The 23774-nt window shown below is 30.8% G+C and overlaps 1 protein-coding gene across 1 annotated transcript; it reads right to left on the bottom strand.

Annotated features, from left to right (window-relative positions):
• Positions 1 to 919: 919 nt before the first annotated feature.
• Positions 920 to 3466, bottom strand: LOC139867052 (tubulin beta-1 chain). The gene is made up of 3 exons (XM_071855374.1): positions 3040 to 3466; positions 1975 to 2244; positions 920 to 1810 (listed from the first exon to the last, which is right to left on the bottom strand). Exons 1-3 carry the CDS (start codon positions 3431 to 3433, stop codon positions 1128 to 1130), a joined length of 1347 nt encoding a protein of 448 aa, XP_071711475.1. The 5' UTR covers positions 3434 to 3466; the 3' UTR covers positions 920 to 1127.
• Positions 3467 to 23774: the final 20308 nt, after the last annotated feature.

The following is a 23774-nucleotide window of genomic DNA, read 5'->3' as shown; positions in this document are numbered from 1 at the left end:
AGATGTAATTATTGGATATTTTGTTATAAAATATCCAATTCCAGATCATCTGATCATTCAGCTATCATCTCATCACGATCTCACACTTTTCTCTCATCTAGGGTTTTGTTCATCTTCTCTCATTCGATCATCTTCTTGGTGTTTTAGTGAGATTGATTCTTTGCTCTGTAATCTTCATAAACATATTGTTTATAGAAGTCTGTTTCTGTGATTTTGGTTTCTGAGATTGTTCATTTATTATTTCTGTAAAAGATTTGAGAGATTCTGGCTTGTAATTTGTTAGATCTATTCATTTATTGTATAGATCTTTTATAATAAAGTGGTTTGAGATCTGTTTTCATGTCACAACGCACGGCTAACCACCTACTTGTTGCATAACTTTACTGGCATTAGTAGTTAACTAAATTGAATTGGGTATATGCAGAACAAAATGTTCAGAGATACCAAGAGAGGGATCGAATCTTGACGAGGAAGAGGTGTCAAGATTCTGCAAAACAAATCCTGCTGCATGCAAGGTTCCTAAGAAGGTCTTCATCACTGATTCAATTCCGAAAGCAGCTGCAAGGAAGATTCAAAGGAGGATTGTAGCAGAACAGAACGCTTCCTTACGTGTATTTTAAATGCTAAAGTTCAAGTTTGGAGCTTAGCTGAAGTTGTACCACTTTTGATGACATAACAAAAAAATTACATGTGTGGTTTACATATTGTTTGGTTAAATTGGAAAACTATATTTCATTCTTTGCGTCTGTTATATACTAACAATTAGCAAATGATGTTGTATCATAGAATGATAAAAAGAAGTTTATGATCTGTTACCTGTATGTAGAAAATGAAATCAATAATTATGAACAAAGTAATAGACCATGAATCAGACAGACTGTAAACCAAATAATAGAAGCAATATTGGCAATCACACACAAAAGGGACAAGATATAACCAAACAGATAAGTTCCAAATACCACACAAACATGATCGAGTCTTCAATCAGCATGATCAAAAACTAAAACTTCTAGTACCAGATAGTTATAAGTTCTAAATTCGAAACCAAGTAACTAATCAACCAACATCATGTCTTATAAAACCCATCCATAAAGTGACATAACATCAGCAAACAAAAACCAAAGGACTCAGGCACCATCCTGAAGTTCTTCCTCTTCATCTTCATATTCGTACCCTTCTTCATCTGCAGTTGCATCTTGATACTGCTGGTATTCAGAAACCAGATCATTCATGTTGCTTTCTGCTTCGGTAAACTCCATTTCGTCCATTCCTTCTCCTGTGTACCAATGGAGAAAAGCTTTCCTGCGGAACATGGCAGTAAACTGCTCACTCACCCGTCTGAACATTTCCTGGATGGATGTCGAGTTACCAATGAAGGTAGAAGCCATCTTAAGCCCAGTTGGAGGGATGTCACAAACAGTGGACTTCACATTGTTCGGGATCCATTCAACAAAGTAAGAAGAGTTCTTGTTTTGCACATTAATCATCTGTTCATCGACTTCTTTTGTACTCATTTTACCACGGAACATAGCTGATGCTGTCAGGTACCGGCCATGGCGAGGGTCAGCTGCACACATCATGTTCTTGGCATCCCACATTTGTTGAGTGAGTTCTGGTACAGTTAGTGCACGGTATTGTTGGGACCCACGAGATGTTAGTGGCGCAAATCCAACCATGAAGAAGTGGAGACGAGGGAATGGGATTAGATTGACTGCAAGTTTGCGGAGATCTGAGTTGAGTTGACCAGGGAAACGGAGGCAGCAAGTTACTCCACTCATGGTAGCAGATATCAAATGATTCAAGTCTCCAACTGCAACAAAAGAGTAGTCAAATTCATACTGTTAAATCGATATGATCAAAAGTGCAAGCTCAATACTACCATATTGTAAATTGTGATTTCAACAGAACAAATAAAACATCAACAAGTAAAATCTCATAAAAATTAACCATGCCAGTCTGAAGGGAAGAACTTACAGCTTGGTGTAGTTAGCTTAAGGGTTCTAAAACAAATGTCATACAAAGCTTCATTGTCCAACACCATACACTCATCTGCATTCTCAACAAGCTGATGTACGGATAGGGTTGCATTGTAGGGCTCCACAACAGTGTCAGAAACCTTTGGGGATGGGAATACAGAGAAAGTAAGCATCATTCGGTCTGGATATTCTTCTCTGATCTTCGAAATGAGAAGAGTTCCCATTCCCGATCCTGTCCCACCGCCCAACGAATGGCATACCTGGAAACCTGAAATTAACAAGCGAAAATCAGAACCAAAATACAGAAGAGGATTTTAACATAAGGTATTCCATTCTGATTCAGTTAAACGAATGCTATAACCTTATATATGGATATGGATATATCATATATCGATCGGATTCTTATCAATGTTCATATCAACATATCAATATAAAAGATCATGCTGACCAATTAGAACAATAATTGTACATGAGGAACTATGTTCACAAAAACTTCCACATGACTAATCGTGTTGATTTGAACAAAAGAGTACAGTAGTGATAAGCATCACTAATATACAACTGAACTACAAAAGAATATTACGCAATACTCATCAATCAACATGAGTAACACATGAGCATCAACGTATGTGCAGTTAAATTCAACTTTGAACCAGTGGCCTAATGTGATATGCATCTAGTTATATAACTACGATATGAATATGAATGTTACAAGATAAAAACGATTATAGGCGTTTTAAAATGAATTTGAAGCTTGATCCTTATAAATTACTCCATATTGAATTAATCACGCAAGTATTGACATATATACAGATCAGATGTTCATCGACAGTGTCCTAAACAACTACTCACAAATTCAAAATTCAATTTCATATTTCTTCGTCGTATATAAATCATACAGCCGGAGTTATCGTACTAATTAACCAGAATTAGTGCATATCGAACCCCTAACATGTTCATTTACAATAACTTTTCAATATTCACCAGATCTACAACAATTCAACTTATAACACACAAAAACAAACATTACTACTTTAGATCGAATTAACTGATGAAATTATACCTTGGAGGCAGTCACAATTCTCAGCTTCTTTCCGTACAACATCTAAAACGGAATCAATTAGCTCAGCTCCTTCAGTATAATGACCTTTCGCCCAATTATTTCCGGCACCGGACTGACCAAACACAAAATTATCAGGCCGGAATATCTGACCGTACGGACCTGATCGTAAACTGTCCATAGTGCCCGGTTCTAAATCCATTAGCACCGCGCGTGGCACAAACCTACCACAACTCGCTTCATTATAGTAGACATTCACGCGCTCAAGTTGTAGTTCGTTATCGCCGCTATAACGTCCGGTGGAATCGATTCCATGTTCTGCACATACAACCTCCCAGAATTTTGCTCCGATTTGATTGCCGCATTGGCCTCCTTGGATGTGTAAGATCTCACGCATTTTTGGTAACTGTGTGTTTTCGAGTGTGTGTTAGGGTTTGTGAAATGTAATTGAGGGAGAAATAAAGACGGAAGGGGTGTTTTAAATGGTGTGAAGTAACGGAAAAATGAGGTTGCCGTTAGTTTTGGGGTGAATTTTGAGTGTTTTAAGTAACGTAGATAGTCGTGGAGGTGACGTGCCGTCTGTTTATCTGACGGGAGAATTATTTGAATTTTGAATTTTGTATTATGATGGTTCTAGAAACGGAGAATTCCCTCCAACAAATACATTAAATATAAATAAATACGGAGTAATAAATATAAATAAATACGGAGTAATACTCTTTCTATTCCACTTATACGTGGTTCACGAATTTTTCACAAAAATAAAAAATAAATATAATAAGTATAAATATAATATATAACTAGTGAAATGACCCGTGAAATCACGGGTTTGTTTAAACGAAATAGTTTAATGATATGTTTTAAGTATTAAGTGAACGTAAATGTTAAACAGTTAAAGTTATTTAGTTTTAATGACCAGTGGAATCACATATTCCGACTAAGAAACTCGTCAGCTGAACATTTCATCAAACACCTAAAATGCATATTAAACAATCCACATCCAATCATAAGAGATAATATTAGTTGTCGTTTTTATTTTAAATTAAAATAAAAATTTAGAATTGATTTTTTTCTACCTAGCTTTTATACCTTCTCGTACTCAATTCAAAATAATTAATTAAAATAATTCAAAATTATTTAGTTTTAATAATTAAAATAATTATTAATAAGATTTAATAATAATAATTAATTAATTAAATTTAATTTTAATTCAAAATTATTTAAATTAATGACATCACCTACCATGCTTAGATTTTTTTCCTTTTTCTTTTTGATTTTTTCTTAACAAATAAATTAGCCTAATAATGACATCATCATTATGAGATTTTAATATTAGCTATAAATATAAATATTAAATATTAAATTTAAATATAAATAAATAAAAGAAAAGTGAAGTACCTTCATTTCGAAATGAAAGAGATCAAATTATTTTTCCTTTCTCTTCTTAAAAAATTCAAAAACACCACATTTATTTTATTTCTTTCTCATTCTTATCTTTTTCGCTCAAACTAAAACTCTGAAACATAGGCTAAAAAATGACAATCATTATCTGATTAGCAATGGCAATGAGCGAAAAAACCCCGTAATTCGCAGTATTCATATTCTGATTATCAGGTAAATTCAAAAAGTTACCCGCGAATACGAGACATGTAACATTTTGTACCAACTACCAGTTAACGGACGGGTCGTGGATATGTAATACTTCAACGGGTAAAATTCGATATGTTCATTAGTAATGACCAATTCAAGAACCATAGAGTATACCTGTTAACCAGCATAAATATATTTATTTAATTATACTTAAATATAATTATAGTTTCAATATAAACTATAATTATTTACGAGTTTGCACGCATGTTATGGATATTCGTAAGCATGACTTAATTAATTAACATATACATATATGTAATCGCTAGATGGGGCCTAACAGGTTAAAAAGATACAAACAGAGTAAATAATTTGTGCTAGTTACTCGCGAGTGCAATCGCTATCCGATCCGACTAATATTAACTCAAATCGATCTACTAAAAGTGAGTATGGTTGATCTATATTGATGTATATTATATATGGATGTCAATATCTAATATTGCAACATTGAAATTCAAGATCTTTTCAACATTACTACTTATGCTATATTCAAGATCTTTTCAACATTACTACTTATATTAATGTGAAGCTATTGAAGAGTACTTGATTTTTTTATCTTTAATTATACTTTTATTATTATTGAATATATTAGTATTTAATATTAACATTAATCTGCCTACTTTGTTTGACCAAGAGGAGTGAAACGGTATTTGTTAAGACATTAAACGGCAACCACACTACTGTTCACACCGACATTAGTTGGGCTAATATAAGTATTGAAATATTAATATTAATTAATATCTAATACCAATACTATTAATAATAATTATTATTATTAACATAACAACTATTATTATTATTTGTATTAATCGTCAACGTGATATAAAAATAAATTATTTACCACAGTCTCTTTAAAAAAATCCATTTTTATGTACAATTTGTATCAACTTTATATTCATAAGATTTAGTGGAGCCTATATGTTTTTTTTTTTAGTTTTCATTTGAATAATGGTTGGTATCAATCGTCGATGTGTAAATTATAATTATAAAGATATAGAGCGAAACTGTTTCTCGTAGTAACGTGCGAGTTATCTCCACGCGTTGAATACTAAATATCGACATGAATTCAAAGATCTCTTCTAAGTATATACTTGAGGGGGCACACTTTTTGTTCTTTTATCAATTAGTTTTTAAGTATGGTGTATAACATTAACATTAACATTAAATAAGACATTAATCAATAAATACTAAATATTTCTATTAGATTGTGTGAAAGTGTATAACTGAGTAAGATGCATTTGCCTTCTTCATATGATTTGAATGGATAAAACCCTAATTATTTGTTGAACTAAAAACATTATTCTCTTATATACAAGCAGATAGATATTTTCACAATTTGAAATTACAATCACGCCCTTTTAATTCAACTTTATACTTAAAATGTCAAACTCCCTGAATTATAGTCTCACTTAAATTTTATTAATTTTGATTTAGAATTTTATAGCTGATTAATAATTATGTGAATTGTCCCAATGGTTTACTCCGGATTACACGGATCGTCCTCATTTTTGTGTTTGCGTTGGTAGTCTCTTGAATTAAATTATTTCACGAGGATAGTCCCTAATGATCGTTAAATTTGTTCGCTAATTCCAACCAAGTGCCAAACGCATGAGGGTATTTTGATCTTTTTATTTTTTTCTTTGAAAAACTTCATATCCATCCCTAGACCCTAACACTGCTTCAATATTCATCTTTACAAATCGTAACCAATTTCAAATCAAAATTCAAACCAATTCCAAATCAAATTTTCAAACAAAATTAAATTAAATCAAAACTCAAATATAAATTTTCCCAAAACACATGCCACAAAATCACATGAAAATGCTTTAAATTCAAAACCTCAATTAAACAAAGCCCCAAATAGTATGGGTAAAAAGAATACATCACTGGTTCATCATTTGCATCGTCAATTCATTATATTTGTCATACATCTTCAACATGCATCAATTCATTATCTACATCATAGATTAATCATATTCATCTTCATGTTGTTTAACATTCATCTTCGTCGTAAAGTCAATATCTAAAAACATGTACGATTGTAGCAACACCGGTTCATACTTCGATGGTGAGTATCAGATATGAAGTACATTTTTTAACATGTGTTGGAGTGAGAGACCACATGCGTTACAAGTGCAAATCATAATCATATGAGAAAAATTACATTATCAACAATCTATTTCACAAGAGTTCTCAGTTTCAAACATCAATGACATAATTTGGGGTACCAGAGAAACATGTCAAAAACGATCATTGAATAATCCAACGAGTTTGCGTACATGTAAGTAAATATGTTCACCTTTCACATGTAGCTTGAAAAGAAAAACTTAATTTACGAAGCATGTGTTTACGTTTTACGTTTTAACTTTACAAACTGGTACTTCACTATTTGTGCAAAATAACTAAGGATCCATTTGTTTAGAACTTAATGTTGCGTATGATGTTTGCTTTTTACTTGATTAAAATAGAATGTTTAATATTTCAAGTTATGAAAATGTGAATTTTCATATTTGCCCCAACTCTTTCAGATTTGCTAACTAGCTGTCTATAACTGTCGTATATCATGGGTTATATTTTTGTAACTTTATGTATTCAGTTAGTTTTGAGCACTTAAAACAACAATAACTATTTATTCATCATTTATTCCTTAAAGATATCATAAGTTCATTCATATAACAGAACTTAATAAAAATAAAAAACAAACAGAGCCGAAGTAGTGTACTGTAAACATGTTTACGTAAGAATATATACCCTCAAAGATGTAAGATTAATGTGCAAGGTACAACAAATAACTATATTGCTAAATTCATTTGAGCATGTGGGGTCACACATATATACACCTAGACGACAAATGAAATATATATGTATATGTTGTGTATATATATATATTATTCAAGTAACGAAACAATATAATTTTTAATTGATTAATTAATAAAATATTTATATGCTTTTGCTTGATGGCGGCGTTCATATAATAATAGAAAAGGGGATACTCAGTATCATGACACTTGACTTTTTCATAAAGAAAGATATGTATGGTAGATACTTCCAAATCTTAGAAAAGAAAGATACTCAGTATCATATGTGTTGTTTATAAAAAGGACCAAAAATTCCTTCTTTTCTTTGTGGTAGTCAACACCAAACACACACATATACTGATGCGTACCACAAACCTTAGTCCCATTAGATCATGATTTATTAATTCTCCAAAATACAATCAAGAGTGTGATGGTTCCTAGTCATGCGATTTACACTTAAACAAGAAGATATTGTTTACGGAGCATTATTTATTGGTTCATTATAATAATTTGATTATTATAATACGTTACTTGGGTTTGGACTAGCATCCATTGGCGTTGTCTGAAAGTGTAATGGACTATCCAAAGAGACGATCATATCCTTTGATCGTAGTTTTCTCTTCGTTCATCAGTTTCTTCAAGAAAGGTATATCGTTAACTCATCTTGTGATTTATATTCATGACAATTATTATGGTGTAACTGGATCTCATAGGGATAAATTAATCATGTGCATGTTTCATTAAATATATAAACTTTTAATCTTGTAAAAAGTTTTATGAAATAATAAAAGATTATTATTTTAATTATTTGCTGCGTTAATCTGAAAACATAAAAGTACACACGGTTCTCCAACAGTGGTATCAGAGCCGCTTTTACACCATCTTAATTGTCGCGTGATTTTCTTTAGATTTAGCTTTGTGGTGAATTGTTAAGAGTCAAAACCTTTATGGTTTTGAAATTCAACTTTGTTGATTACCTCATGACGTACGAATAAGATCTGGAAAATATCACTGTTATAAATTTTGAATTTATTTTTTATGGCTTGAATAATTATTGTTTATTTCATTCCATGGTTGTACACATGTATTGTAACCATGGACAAGCCATATGTAGGTTTTAATAATGTAGTTATTAAAATTGTGATTGCACACATAGCTCATAATGCCCCGACCTATGTATGATTGTTGTGATTGTTGATTACGGCAATATTATGTCATGTTGATTATTTGTATTATTAGAAAGACTATTTTGAAGCCAAAGTTGTATTATATTTATTTTTCATTTTCATAGTATTGTATTTAAGTTTATTTCAATTTGTAAAAGTACTAATTTAGTTGTATTTTCAAATTTAAATAAATGTAACAAGATGAAGATTGAAGATAAAATACAACATGCTTTTGGCTTAGAAGATGGCGAACAGGTCAAGTTGACAACGATGACGCTTGTCAAGTTTTCACTTGATTCTTGAATGAAGTGGGAGCTACGATATTACCCTTAGTTTGACCTCTTGATCCCATGTCGGCTCATGGGTTCGAGCATAGGATTTTTGGGCTAGGCTATGTGTGTGTGATGCATGGTATTGTTGTGTTTTATTTTTACGCATTTAAATTTAACTGTTGATTATAATATATGCTAAATATTTTTGATGAAAACATCAAATAAAACTAGTAACGAGTTTCAAAGGTTAAAATTGATGATTTTAAAAAGTTAAACTCTAACGAGTTTAAAGTTAAATATTTTTTGAAACTCAAATAATATATATGGGCGACATCTTTTAAAACTGTTTTAAAATGATACACAATGTGTATTTGTTATTTTTTTATATAAAATAAAATAACAAACTAGACGCATAAACACGATTGACATATATATAATTGGTTAAAATGTTTTTTTAACAAAAGGTGTATCGAATCTTGTGTGCATGCATTATTCGTTAACACAAACATTTTCAAAATACCCGTCAAATTTAAGTCATGCCATCCAATGAGCTTGCAAACTGTAACGACCCGGAAATTTCCGACCAAATTTAAACTCTAATCTCTATATGGTTCCGACACGATAAGCAAAAACCCTAAAGTTGACCCGCACTTTTTCGATCGTTCTATACTTATAAGATTAATATTTACATAAATTAAACCTTACCAACATGATAAGCAATCCAAATTGTTGAGACTTATGTTTTCGAAAAGAGTTTTACACAACGTTTGACCGTCTAGTTTGACCGATGATATCACGAATTATACAATATCTGATAATTATACGTTTGTGTATATATATGTATATATACATATTTAACATGATCTAAGAATGTTTTAATATCTCATTTTGTATTAATAACAATAATTTATAAGTATATTTTGAAACTACTAACTTAAGTTTTCAAAACGATAACCATACGTAACGTTATTTGACTTAAATACTTATGACCTATAATGTTTATACATATATCGTATAAGTAATGTATTTAATCACTTTTAAAGACTTAAATACATAAAACAATATAAGTATATTTACAAAAGATAGCTATATTTGAATCCTCGTTCCGTTTTCTCAAAGATTTCTATACGTATACCTAGGGTATATGTACCCGTATCATACGCAGCTTCTAGATGTATTTACTATTGGTATATACCAATAAAAATCTGCTCCTTAGCAGCCTTAAATGATTAAGAAACATGTGGAACCAACCATTTGTCAAGTAGCATGAATTATTTAGCAAGAAAACAAAGTTAGGTATTTTTTTTTTCCTTTATAACCTAAAAATGTTTTTATGCATGCACACCATTTCTTCACCCCATTTTCTTATACTTACACTTCCATTTCTCTCTCAAAATACTCTTAACTTCATACTTGATCATCTCCAAGCATTTTCCCCATCATTTAGCTTCAAAAACCTTACTTAAACACCATAAGAAAACCATACAAAAACACTTCAAGAAATCCTTCCAAGAACACAAACTTACTTCCAATCTTTCATCCAATTCCATCACCCTTTTGGTTCTAGCTTTTTACTCCTCTTTTACAGAAACCTTGTCCAAGGAACTTGAGGTAGTATCTATGTTCATAACCTTATTCGATTCATATATATATAGCTATCATATTTTGTGGTATACAATTTTAACAACAAGAACATAGTTTGAAAGTTTTCAAACTTGTTTGCAAACTAAATAGATCCTTCTAACTTAACTTTTAAAATACTTCAAGACCTGTAATATAACTTAAATATATGTTAACTTAACAAGGTATAACTTGGTTTTTCAAAGAATATCTTAAAAACTGTTTTTACGACGTCGGAGTGTAACCGGGGACTGTTTTGGGTTGGATAATTAAAAACTATCTTAAACTTTGAATTGGAGGTTTATGTTCTGGAAAAATGATTTTTACTATAAATATGTTAACACATAGAAATTTCATGATTTAATTCAAAGTATAAGTATTTTTAGAAAAATGGTCATTAAGTGTTATTTTTTTTGTAACAAAAATGTTTAACTTCATAAGTTTCACTAAAGTTTCACCTATGCCGTGTGATTTTGAATACAAACCAAGGTATTTTCAGTTCATAGTCTTAAAGAGGGACTCGATCCATGGAGATGGCAAGTTGAATCAACGAAAACGGATTTGTAACGAAGAAACTATGACCGAAACAAAATTGGTTATCCTAGACTTGTTTAACTTCGGGATTAATTGGGAAAAATTAAATAAATCACATATTTCTAAGATAACATGATATTTTATATATATATACTTATAATTCAATTTTATATGGTTCAGGATCACCCGTAAACAACACGAGAAGATTAATCATAAGATCCCATGTTTGTACGCAACACGTCATTTGACAACACCGGTACTTTATGTACGCAACACGTCATTTGACAACACCGGTACCGTGGGTCAAGATTAATCTCGACCAATACATATACGATGGGGTTTTATTTATTTCGTTGGGGGTTTTATTTATTTCATTGCGGGTATATTAAACATCTAAAAATGAACCATTAAAATTGAATTACTAACAACGAGCTGCTAACTACGGACTAAGGAATTATTCAAAGTATTAAAAGTATAACAAGTATATATATGTGACGTTTGTTTAAAAAGAAAAGGTATTGATATATTATATATGGATAGGTTCGTGATATCAACCGGAGACCAAGTCAAATTATATATATCTTCAAGACGAAAGTGAGTATATAGTCCCACTTTTAAACTCTAAATATTTCGGGATGAGAATACATGTATTTTATGTTTTACGTTATGGACACAAGTAACTGAAAAATATATTCTACGTTGAGTTGTACCACTGGCATACTTCCCTGTAGCTTGGTAACTAATATTTACAGCGGTATTGTAAACGCGAATCCTGTTGATAGATCTATCGGGCCTGACAACCCCAACCGGACTGGACGACCAGTATTCAACGGTTGCACAGTACTTCGTTTCGTGACTACACTTGGTACAGTGTAGTAAGATTTCATATTAAAGGGAATATGCGACGTGATTAATTGTTAAGTATGGTTACCAAGTGCTCAACCACTTAGAATATTTTTATTAAAATGTTTATATATGAAATCTTGTGGTCTATATTTATATCGCTGTCGACATTAAACCTATATCTCACCAACTTTATGTTGACATTTTAAAGCATGTTATTCTCAGGTATGAATTAAGTCTTCCGCTGTGCATTATCTCGTACTAAGGATACTACTTGAGGCCATTAAGGACTTATATCATAAGGCGTTGCATTCGAGTCATTGAAGTTCATAGAGACTATTATTAAGTAAATGGCGGTTTAGGTCATTTGAATATTATGAAATGTCAGGCGAATATGTCAATTATGGATGTAACTATAGATTGTCTTTTAAGAAATTAATAATGTTACATGATAATATAATGATATTAATAATAAAATGGTAAATTAATAATAATAATAATAATAGTAATAATTATAACAATAATAATATTAATAATACTATACATAATAATAACAATAGAGATTTTAAGATGTTACTACCTTTAAAGGTTTCTTAAAAAGAATATATATATAGCCTGAGCCCAGATTCGATCCTGCGACCCTCTGCTAGCACGACATTACACCAAACCATTCCATCAAACTCGTTTTTCTGATTATAAGACCATACCCCTTTTATTTATCCCGTCACCCACTTTATCAACGGCCCAACCGGATTTCTCTAAGCCCAACTAAGAAAGGAACGCAGACCTCGGCCCAAAGCAATTTGTTGATCCCAATTCAATATGGAATACGATATATACAAATAGAAATCGATTTCTTTTATTTATGTAATTCTATCATTATCTAAACAAGTTGGCAAGTGGTACTTTACTATATGGAATTATTTAAATCAATAGATCGATGTCTTTTCCCTATAATTTTGGTGCACCAACAAGTCGCCCTTTTTCTTTTTCTTAACAAGTAAATGTCTGCCAGAAAGGAACAAAATAATAGTATCCTTTATCAACTTAATATCTATATCTATCCTTGTAAAAAGAAACGAATAATATTATAGGCTTGCAAGTGGTTTTGTTTAAACAAAGGTTTTAGAGAGAGTGAGGAGAGAGAGGTGGATGATGAAGGCTGAAGATGGTGAAGGTGTGGGTGTTTGTCATAGAGTCGTGGCTATTTATAGTGAAAAACAGAAGAAACGAAGCAGAAGTAGCAGCAAGTGGATGAAATTGAAATAGATGGGTCATGAGAGTCTTCAAACGAAAACAGTGAGTAGAAGCAACATTTCGGGCAAGCCAGACTCTAGGATTCAAGTAACAGAAGCCTTTGCAAGAGTCATACGAACCAACTCCCAACTTGAAAAGGGCAGTAGCGGTTGAGTATTATTTGATGGGTGTGTTTGATCAAAGAGTAGAAACGAAAACGGAAATTAGTGTAGGAGCATGCAAGTTGTGTTGATCGTGGGTGGTCGTGATCGATCAAAAACAAAAGGGAAAAAAGTGTCTGGGTTCTCGGAGATATAGAAGAAACGAAGTGGGTTTTGATTACTTAATTGAAACAGAAAAGAAAGAAAATAATATCGCGAGTAGAGGTTTCAAGGTGGCGGATGGGTTTATAAAGGTGGTGAGGGTGTAGTGTCATGGTGGAGTGCCAACGAAGGTGGTTGTAAGGTGGTCACCATGGGTGACGATTTGTAATGTTTTATAATGATCAACAGGTTCGACAAATAATCACAAGGGAATAGAAGAAGAAGAAAAATATAAAGGTGAATGTGATAGGAACAGGAGAATCTGTAACGTTTATTGTTTGTTACTTAGACAGATGGTATCGATTTGTACTAGATGAGGAACGTAATTCAACCATTACTACAGATTGATAATGATATATAACAGAATACGGTTTTATATGGATTTATTTATTTAATTATCTATATATGTATTGATTGTCTGTATACATATTATATATATCTAGTTATCAGTATATCTATAATAATCTTGATATTATATTAATACAATAATAATTCATAATGTTAATAATAATATTATTACTTCTTTTAATAATATAATATTAATAACAAATTTTAATAACAAATATATAATGTGATAATATTAGTAATAATGATATAACAAATTATATATTTTATATTTTTTATCTATATATTATGATGATATTAATTTCTATCAGCCTAATAATTGTTGAATGTATTATTAATAATAATAAATATAATTTATAAGGATAAAAATACTAATAATGACATAACACTAATTATAATAATAATAATATTACTAATTATAATTTTTATCCTAAAATGTATAACAATAATATTGTTAATAACAATACTATTAACAATACTAATATCATTAATAACAACAATAATATAAAAATAATACATTATCCCTCTATATATATTATTTCTTATTATTATATATATACACATACATTTGTGTATAATTGTTCGTGAATCGTCTGGCATGGTCAAAAAGGTAACTGATTATCCAAATATAGATTTCAAACTTTCTAGACTCAACATTACAGATTTTGCTTATCGTGTCGGAAACATATAGAGATTAAGGTTTAAATTTGGTCGGAAATTTCCGGGTCGTTACAGTACCCACCCGTTAAAGAAATTTCGTCCCCGAAATTTGATCGAGATCGTCATGACTAACAATAAAATGTTTTTATGACGAGTATGAATTGATATCTAGAGTTTTATCACCATTTAGTAATAGTGGCAAAACAATTCGAAAGTGTGAAGCGTACGAGTGAAGCTGTCACAAGAAATTGAGATAGAGATTTAACTTTTGACGTAGTCACAGTGAATTTCCGGAATTTAAGGGATTTAAAAGAAAATCTTGAAAATCTAAAAGATTTGATTCTTCGGCGATTTAGGAAAACAGGATCTCCTTTGATTTAATGTGGTAATCTGTTTCGATTGCTATGTCGGTTATTCCATTATAAATTCTCCCCTTCGTTTCCTTATTTTCCACAACTCACATCTTCTATCCTTTCTCCCTCAATTTATACCTTAAAGTATTCTTTAAAATGCCCATTCCGTTCTGATTCTTGTTATACTTCTAACTTTCATATCTTTTATTTTTCTCTTTCATCTACTGCCAGAAGATTCTATTCACTTCTATCATTTCCTCAGAATCACAATGTTTTTAATTCTCCGGTGTCTTTACGTTGCAATACGTATTGATATACACGGTTTGTAAATCCTGAGTGGTTGTTGGGTTTTATATCCTTCATTATTTTTCGGAGCTTCATACTTTCGTTTTCTCTTCCCAACTTCGAGTCAAGCGAGTAATGGTCCGGAATTCGTAGGTATGAAATTCGAAATGAACATAGTTAATGTTCTAAGAAAGAAATGGTAATGGCACGATTTTTGACTTGTAAAATTACTAGAATATCCTGGAAAAGACCGAATCACCAAGAAAAATATTTTTCTTGATATGTTTAGATATTTGATAGAATGTAAGAGCCGTGTAACATGGCACATGATGATGGTACTGTGAATCATCACATTCCATTAGAAACGCAACATGACTTACTGTAATATAATGAAGTTGATCAAGTTTCATTATATTATACTAATTCACGCATCAGTTCCCAACACTGCTTCAAAACATTCATATTTTAAACTTGAAGATTTCAGAATTTAGAAACTAACTCAGTTTCTTTTATGTTGTAACGCAGATATTACGGGGAGATAGATGATTGCAGATAGGAATAGTTGTGAAAATATCTTTAGAAATATGGAGAATATGTATAGCGGAAAATATGAAGATATCTTATAATATCTAAGATAAGATGATGATGAATAATATCATCTGAAAAAGTTTAGAATAAGGAGTAGGGTTCATACTGACGGTTTCAACAGACACTGAATCATTTGCATTATTTGAAGGCAGGTTCATTCCTTGTATTTGTTCTTTGTTTCCTTCACGGTTAGCTCAATCCATTTTTCAGCACTAAATTTTCTATCGAGCGTTCCTAACATTCCCTTCTTTATCATCAAACTTTTGGCCATTTAGGCCATCTAAAATTTTACTGTTTCCTCTGCATTTAATGCAGTCATATCTGAATCGTCGATTATCAATCCGAGGTGTTTTTGGGCGAATTGTGTTTTTAGATGATTAAATGCTGATGATAACATGGCGGAGTATGAAAGGTTCCCCGGTAACGATGAGGAAAACCAATCGTATATATCAAAGTTATAATAAGACTTATTCGAATGAAAGGTCGAAGTTGTTCTGCTGAAGCTGTGACAAAATTGGCTACTTTGAAAAGGAATCGTAAGGTTGTTTTTGCTAATAAATGCTAAAGAATTCGTCGCGGTACGTGTTAAACTATGACTTTGGGTTCAAGAGTTTTTCATGTGTATAGATCTTTTCTTCTGTAGATGAAGTGCGGTCGGTTCAACTTCTCGATTGAGGTATTTTCAAGAATCCTGATAGGTTTGTACGCGGATTGTAAACGTCGAGATACAAATGAGGTTTAGGATGAAATCAAGTGGCAAACTTGAAGAATTGTTTAGTTTCATATGTTATAATCAATATTTTAATTCATTTTAATTGTCCAAAGTTAGCAGTCCAATAGTCCAGTTGTCCACTAGTCCAATATATTCATATATAATTTAATATATAATATTCGAATTAATTAATACGTATCGTGACCCGTGTACCGGTCTCAGTATTGATCACAACTCAAACCATATATATATTTTGAAATCAACCTCAACCCTGTATAGCCAACTCCAACATTCACATATAGAGTGTCTATGGTTGTTCCGAAATATATATATAGATGGGTCGATATGATAGGTCGAAACCTTGTATACGTGTCCCGTTATTTAAAGTGTGTAAAATAAATAACAGAACTTAAATGACAATAAATTAAATTGCGATAAAATGTAATACGGAATTAACAGTTAGCTGGGAACAGTTAACTAGGAACAGTTAGCGTGGATTCCTAACAGAATTTCTCATAATTAATTTGTTTGTTTCTAACACTTTTTATTTTGTCCAATGTTTTCTTCATTATGCCACTTGTTGGATTCTGATAGATAAAAATCCAAATATGAAATTTGAATAAAAATGGTTATTCGGTGGTGAACAGATACGAATATCGGTGGTTGTAAATAGAATAGCAAATGACCGTTGAATCAGATTCGAAGAATATACACTGTAACTTATTAATGTGAGATCTAAATATTCCTCGGGTACTACCTACCCGTTAAAATATTTTCATCATTAACAGTTTGTACGAAAGAATTTTTAATTACAATCTTTATGAAAATATACTTGTATATATATTTTCTTCAGATGTAATCATGGATCTAATGAGTCAATAAGATATTAATTTTTTTTTTTATCGTTAATACTTGATTACATGATCTCTAAAACATTAAAGATTACATAATTACCATGTCGAACGAAGATAAATGAGATAGAACGATAAGTAAAGCGAAGATAATCGATATAGAATGATATGTAAAACGAAGATCATACTCGAAGTACAGATAGTGATATTGAGGTGTGTGATGTTGATATCCGAGGTACAAATTGTGATGTTGAGGTTTACGACGCGGTTGTGGTTGAGGGTGATATGGGTACTGTCGGTGTTGATGATGGTGGTACGGATTATGCTGCTGGTGCTGCTGCTGGTGTTTGTAACCTTCGCACCATATTCTCCAAAGCCGTCACGCGAGCGCGAAGTTCGTTAACTTCTGCTAGTATACCGGGATGATTGGTGGTTGGAGTGAGCGAATGAAAAAGATCTGAAATATGGGATAGTATATAATCGTGACGAGATACTCTAGAAATGAGAGAGAAAATGGTTTCTCGAACAGGTTCGCCGGTAAGTGCTTCAGGTTCATCGCCAAGAGGGCAATTTGGTGGATGGAAGGGATCACCCTCTTCATGTCTCCAGTGACTTAGTATATTACGAACCCACCCCCAATTCATCCAGAATAGATGATGGGAGATTGGTTGATCCATTCCGGTGACGCTGCCTTCGGAGCTTGAATGAAAATCCATATCGGCATAACTGTCATAATCTGAGGAATTCGAACTAGATGCGGAATCCATCTTGTATAATCGGAAAAATGAATTTTTGGTATGAAATAGATTATAGAAGTTAGATTTGGTACTCTTCAATACATACTTTACATATGTATATATAATACCAAAATCCCGTAAATTACGGAGAATCTTTGAAAAGATGTCAACTAAAGTCCAAAGTAACAGATATGCTAAGATATGAATTTTGTCTATACACTATCGATGCACTAAATGCAGTAAGACGTGTCTAGACTTATGAATGATAAGCAGACAATTCCCTAAGGATGATAAGCAAATAATTTAAGACTAGAAATGGTAAGCAAAACTTTTGACATGCAGGCACGGTCGAAGTCCAGACTCATTAATGTATCCTAACAGCTACTAGTTAGACACACTAATGCAAGACCTGGTTCACTAAGACCACTGCTCTGATACCAACTGAAAGGACCCGTCCTAATCCATCCGGACGAAGTCATCAACATTTGGTTCCTTTGCGATGATCGACTCCAAGTATTGTCCTTAACATGAGCAAATGCACAGCGGAAGACTTAATTCGTACCTGAGAATAGCATGCTTTAAAACGTCAACATAAAGTTGGTGAGATATAGGTTTGATGCTAGCAGCGTTATAACTATGGACCTCAAGATTTCATATACATACATAATACACTCGCAAGTGTATGGAAAAGTCGTTGAGCACTTGGTAACCATACTTAACATTTAAATCACAGCAGCATATTCTTAAATAAACCCTACACCGTACCAAGTGTAGTAACGAAACGAAGTACTGTGCAACCGTTTAAAACTGGTCGTCCAGCCCGGTTGGGGTTGTCAGGCCCGATAGATCTATCAACAGGATTCGCGTTTGCGCTCCTCACGTAAATATTAGCTACCAAGTATAAAGAAATATGCCATGGTACAACTCAACGTAGAATTTATTTTTGATCACTTGTGTCCATAACGTAAATCATTTATAAAAACAGCGCATGTATTCTCAGCCCAGAAATATTTAGAGTTTAAAAGGGACTATATACTCACCATACTGTATTTTGTAGTAAAATACATATAACATCATTGAACAAAAGTAGGGTTGGCCTCGGATTCACGAACCTATATCATTTATATATATATTTATCAATACATGTAATGGTAATCGAATAAGTTACATAGTATTAATGATATATTTGTTATCCTAATGTTTTATTAATAACTTTATTACATATATTTATATTTTTATATACTTTAACCTACTAATTAATATTTATTAGTATAGTTATGTGTTATGTCACAAATATATTTTAATATAGAAAGTATTTATTTGATATACTAAAAAAAAAAAAATTTAATAATGTTACATGATAATATAATGATATTAATAATAAAATGGTAAATTAATAATAATAATAATAATAATAGTAATAATTATAACAATAATAATATTAATAATACTATACATAATAATAACAATAGAGATTTTAAGATGTTACTACCTTTAAAGGTTTCTTAAAAAGAATATATATATATAGCCTGAGCCCAGATTCGATCCTGCGACCCTCTGCTAGCACGACATTACACCAAACCATTCCATCAAACTCGTTTTTCTGATTATAAGACCATACCCCTTTTATTTATCCCGTCACCCACTTTATCAACGGCCCAACCGGATTTCTCTAAGCCCAACTAAGAAAGGAACGCAGACCTCGGCCCAAAGCAATTTGTTGATCCCAGTTCAATATGGAATACGATATATACAAATAGAAATCGATTTCTTTTATTTATGTAATTCTATCATTATCTAAACAAGTTGGCAAGTGGTACTTTACTATATGGAATTATTTAAATCAATAGATCGATGTCTTTTCCCTATAATTTTGGTGCACCAGCAAGTCGCCCTTTTTCTTTTTCTTAACAAGTAAATGTCTGCCAGAAAGGAATAAAATAATAGTATCCTTTATCAACTTAATAGCTATATCTATCCTTGTAAAAAGAAACGAATAATATTATAGGCTTGCAAGTGGTTTTGTTTAAACAAAGGTTTTAGAGAGAGTGAGGAGAGAGAGGTGGATGGTGAAGGCTGAAGATGGTGAAGGTGTGGGTGTTTGTCATAGAGTCGTGGCTATTTATAGTGAAAAACAGAAGAAACGAAGCAGAAGTAGCAGCAAGTGGATGAAATTGAAATAGATGGGTCATGAGAGTCTTCAAACGAAAACAGTGAGTAGAAGCAACATTTCGGGCAAGCCAGACTCTAGGATTCAAGTAACAGAAGCCTTTGCAAGAGTCATACGAACCAACTCCCAACTTGAAAAGGGCAGTAGCGGTTGAGTATTATTTGATGGGTGTGTTTGATCAAAGAGTAGAAACGAAAACGGAAATTAGTGTAGGAGCATGCAAGTTGTGTTGATCGTGGGTGGTCGTGATCGATCAAAAACAAAAGGGAAAAAAATGTCTGGGTTCTCGGAGATATAGAAGAAACGAAGTGGGTTTTGATTACTTAATTGAAACAGAAAAGAAAGAAAATAATATCGCGAGTAGAGGTTTCAAGGTGGCGGATGGGTTTATAAAGGTGGTGAGGGTGTAGTGTCATGGTGGAGTGCCAACGAAGGTGGTTGTAAGGTGGTCACCATGGGTGACGATTTGTAATGTTTTATAATGATCAACAGGTTCGACAAATAATCACAAGGGAATAGAAGAAGAAGAAAAATATAAAGGTGAATGTGATAGGAACAGGAGAATCTGTAACGTTTATTGTTTGTTACTTAGATAGATGGTATCGATTTGTACTAGATGAGGAACGTAATTCAACTATTACTACAGATTGATAATGATATATAACAGAATACGGTTTTATATGGATTTATTTATTTAATTATCTATATATGTATTGATTGTCTGTATACATATTATATATATCTGGTTATCAGTATATCTATAATAATCTTGATATTATATTAATACAATAATAATTCATAATGTTAATAATAATATTATTACTTCTTTTAATAATATAATATTAATAACAAATTTTAATAACAAATATATAATGTGATAATATTAGTAATAATGATATAACAAATTATATATTTTATATTTTTTATCTATATATTATGATGATATTAATTTCTATCAGCCTAATAATTGTTGAATGTATTATTAATAATAATAAATATAATTTATAAGGATAAAAATACTAATAATGACATAACACTAATTATAATAATAATAATATTACTAATTATAATTTTTATCCTAAAATGTATAACAATAATATTGTTAATAACAATACTATTAACAATACTAATATCATTAATAACAACAATAATATAAAAATAATACATTATCCCTCTATATATATTATTTCTTATTATTATATATATACACATACATTTGTGTATAATTGTTCGTGAATCGTCTGGCATGGTCAAAAAGGTAACTGATTATCCGAATATAGATTTCAAACTTTCTAGACTCAACATTACAGATTTTGCTTATCGTGTCGGAAACATATAGAGATTAAGGTTTAAATTTGGTCGGAAATTTCCGGGTCGTTACAGGTAACGACCCGGAAATTTCCGACTAAATTTAAACCCTAATCTCTATATGTTTCCGACACGATAAGCAAAATCTTTAATGTTGAGTCTAGAAAAGTTGAAATCTATATTCGGATAATCAATTACCTTTTGACCAAGCCTGACGATTCACGAACCATTGTGTGTAAGTAAAAATGTAAAAAAAAAATGGAAATATGTAAATCATTATATCTTAATTATAAAATCATATTATCATCATACATTATTATTATATTATCATGAAAAAATATTATTAAAGTTATTATTATTATTATTATTATAAAGGAATACAATTTATTATTATCGAAAACAGTATTATTATTCTTTTATTATTATTAAACTTATCCTTTATTTAGAACTTTCATTGTTATTAATATTATCATATTATAATTTTTATTTCCCTTTTATTATTCTAGTACTATGATTATTATTGTATAAGTATTTTATTATCATTATTATTAATATTTAATATTATTAAAAATATTATTATTAACTATTATTATTATTAATTAATACATATATATTTATAACTTATTAATATTAAAACTAAAGAAATCAGATTACCTATTATGAGTCAGCTACACTACACGTCCCTTTCTGATTCTACAGCTACGATTCCTTTCTGTCATTAAAATTGAGAACAAATCGAATTAAATCTTGCATATACACACAAAATTTGGTATCCATCGGTTTCACTTTTTATTTATTTTGTTTTTATATATTTATTTGCTTCTGTCTGTTGAATAATCTATCAACTCACTCCCTTTATATATATTAACAATCGATACCTGTTGCAATTAAAAAGACTGAAAACAGATAAAAAAAAAGGGAAGAAACCGTCGGTCCCTGTATCCCACTTTTTTTTGCGAAATTCATAAATTGAATGAATTATCAAAATCTGTAAATGACATGTTGTTAGGAATAATCTGTTTAAACTATCTGTAGAATAACAGAGTCCAATTATTTATATCCACTTCGAATTTTTGAAGTCAAGTATAATTTCTAAAAGTCAACCCTTGTGTTCTTCGTAAAAATTCAAGCTTGTTTGGAGGTTTCTGAACGAATTAGGGATTGATAAAGATTATAGGAGAAATTTGAAACTTATTTTGTGTTATGAATTTAGTCCAAAACGTTCTCGATTGCAAAATCATATTTTTTTTTAAAAAAAATGCTGCGACAGCAGCAGTACTTGATAAAAAAATTTTTTTTTTTTTTATTTATCTGATAAACCTTTAAAGCGTTTTCAGTTCAAAATGTATTCTGATTAAAAATATAAACTCGAATTAATATGTATACATGGGCTTTGATCGATTCTGTGTAGAAGAAGAAGAAGAAACTGAGTAACAGATACAGATATAATGATTATATAATTTAAAATGTTGTTAAAGTCAGAAAAACAGAGATGGGTCGATGGTCTTGGGGGTGTTTGTGTAACCGAGGGGTCTCGGGTTCGAATCCAGGGGGCTGCATTTATTTTTTTGGAAACCCATTTCACTTAAGGTAGTTCTAATTCTATTTTTATTATTATTATTATTATTAATTACTATTATGATTATTATTATTGTTATTAGTAATATAGTTATTATTATTAATAATGTTACTAATTTTGTTATCAAAGTTTATTATTAATGTTTGTATAATATTATAATTCCTTAATATGTAAAATAACAATTTTCATAAATATTAAGTATTATTAACATTTGATAAATATTAGAACTATTATTAGTAACATAATAATATTATCATCATTTTTATAATTACTTAATATAATAAAAATTACTGTTTTGATAAACGAATGATATATATAAAAAGGTATTTAGTGCATATAACATAATAAAAGTTATATTTAGTACATATAAGTAAGTATTAATTGTATTAACAATTTTTTTTTATATAAATAATCATATATAATAAATTAGGTGTTCTTAATATAATATTAATCAGACAAATATATTTTTAAGATATAATATATATACAGTGTTCGATTTAAATTATGTATTAATAAATATACAAATGATTTAGGTTCGTGAATCCGAGGCCAACCCTACACTTGTTCAATGATGTTATATGTATTTTTACTACAAAATACAGTATGGTGAGTATATAGTCCCATTTTTAAACTCTAAGTATTTCGGGATGAGAATACATGTATTTTATGTTTTACGTTATGGACACAAGTAACTGAAAAATATATTCTACG

The sequence above is a fragment of the Rutidosis leptorrhynchoides genome, chromosome 9, assembly GCF_046630445.1.
Source record: "Rutidosis leptorrhynchoides isolate AG116_Rl617_1_P2 chromosome 9, CSIRO_AGI_Rlap_v1, whole genome shotgun sequence".
Lineage (NCBI taxonomy): Eukaryota > Viridiplantae > Streptophyta > Magnoliopsida > Asterales > Asteraceae > Rutidosis > Rutidosis leptorrhynchoides.
Note: the sequence above shows the minus strand (reverse complement) of the source record. Positions and strands in the feature narration are given on the sequence as shown.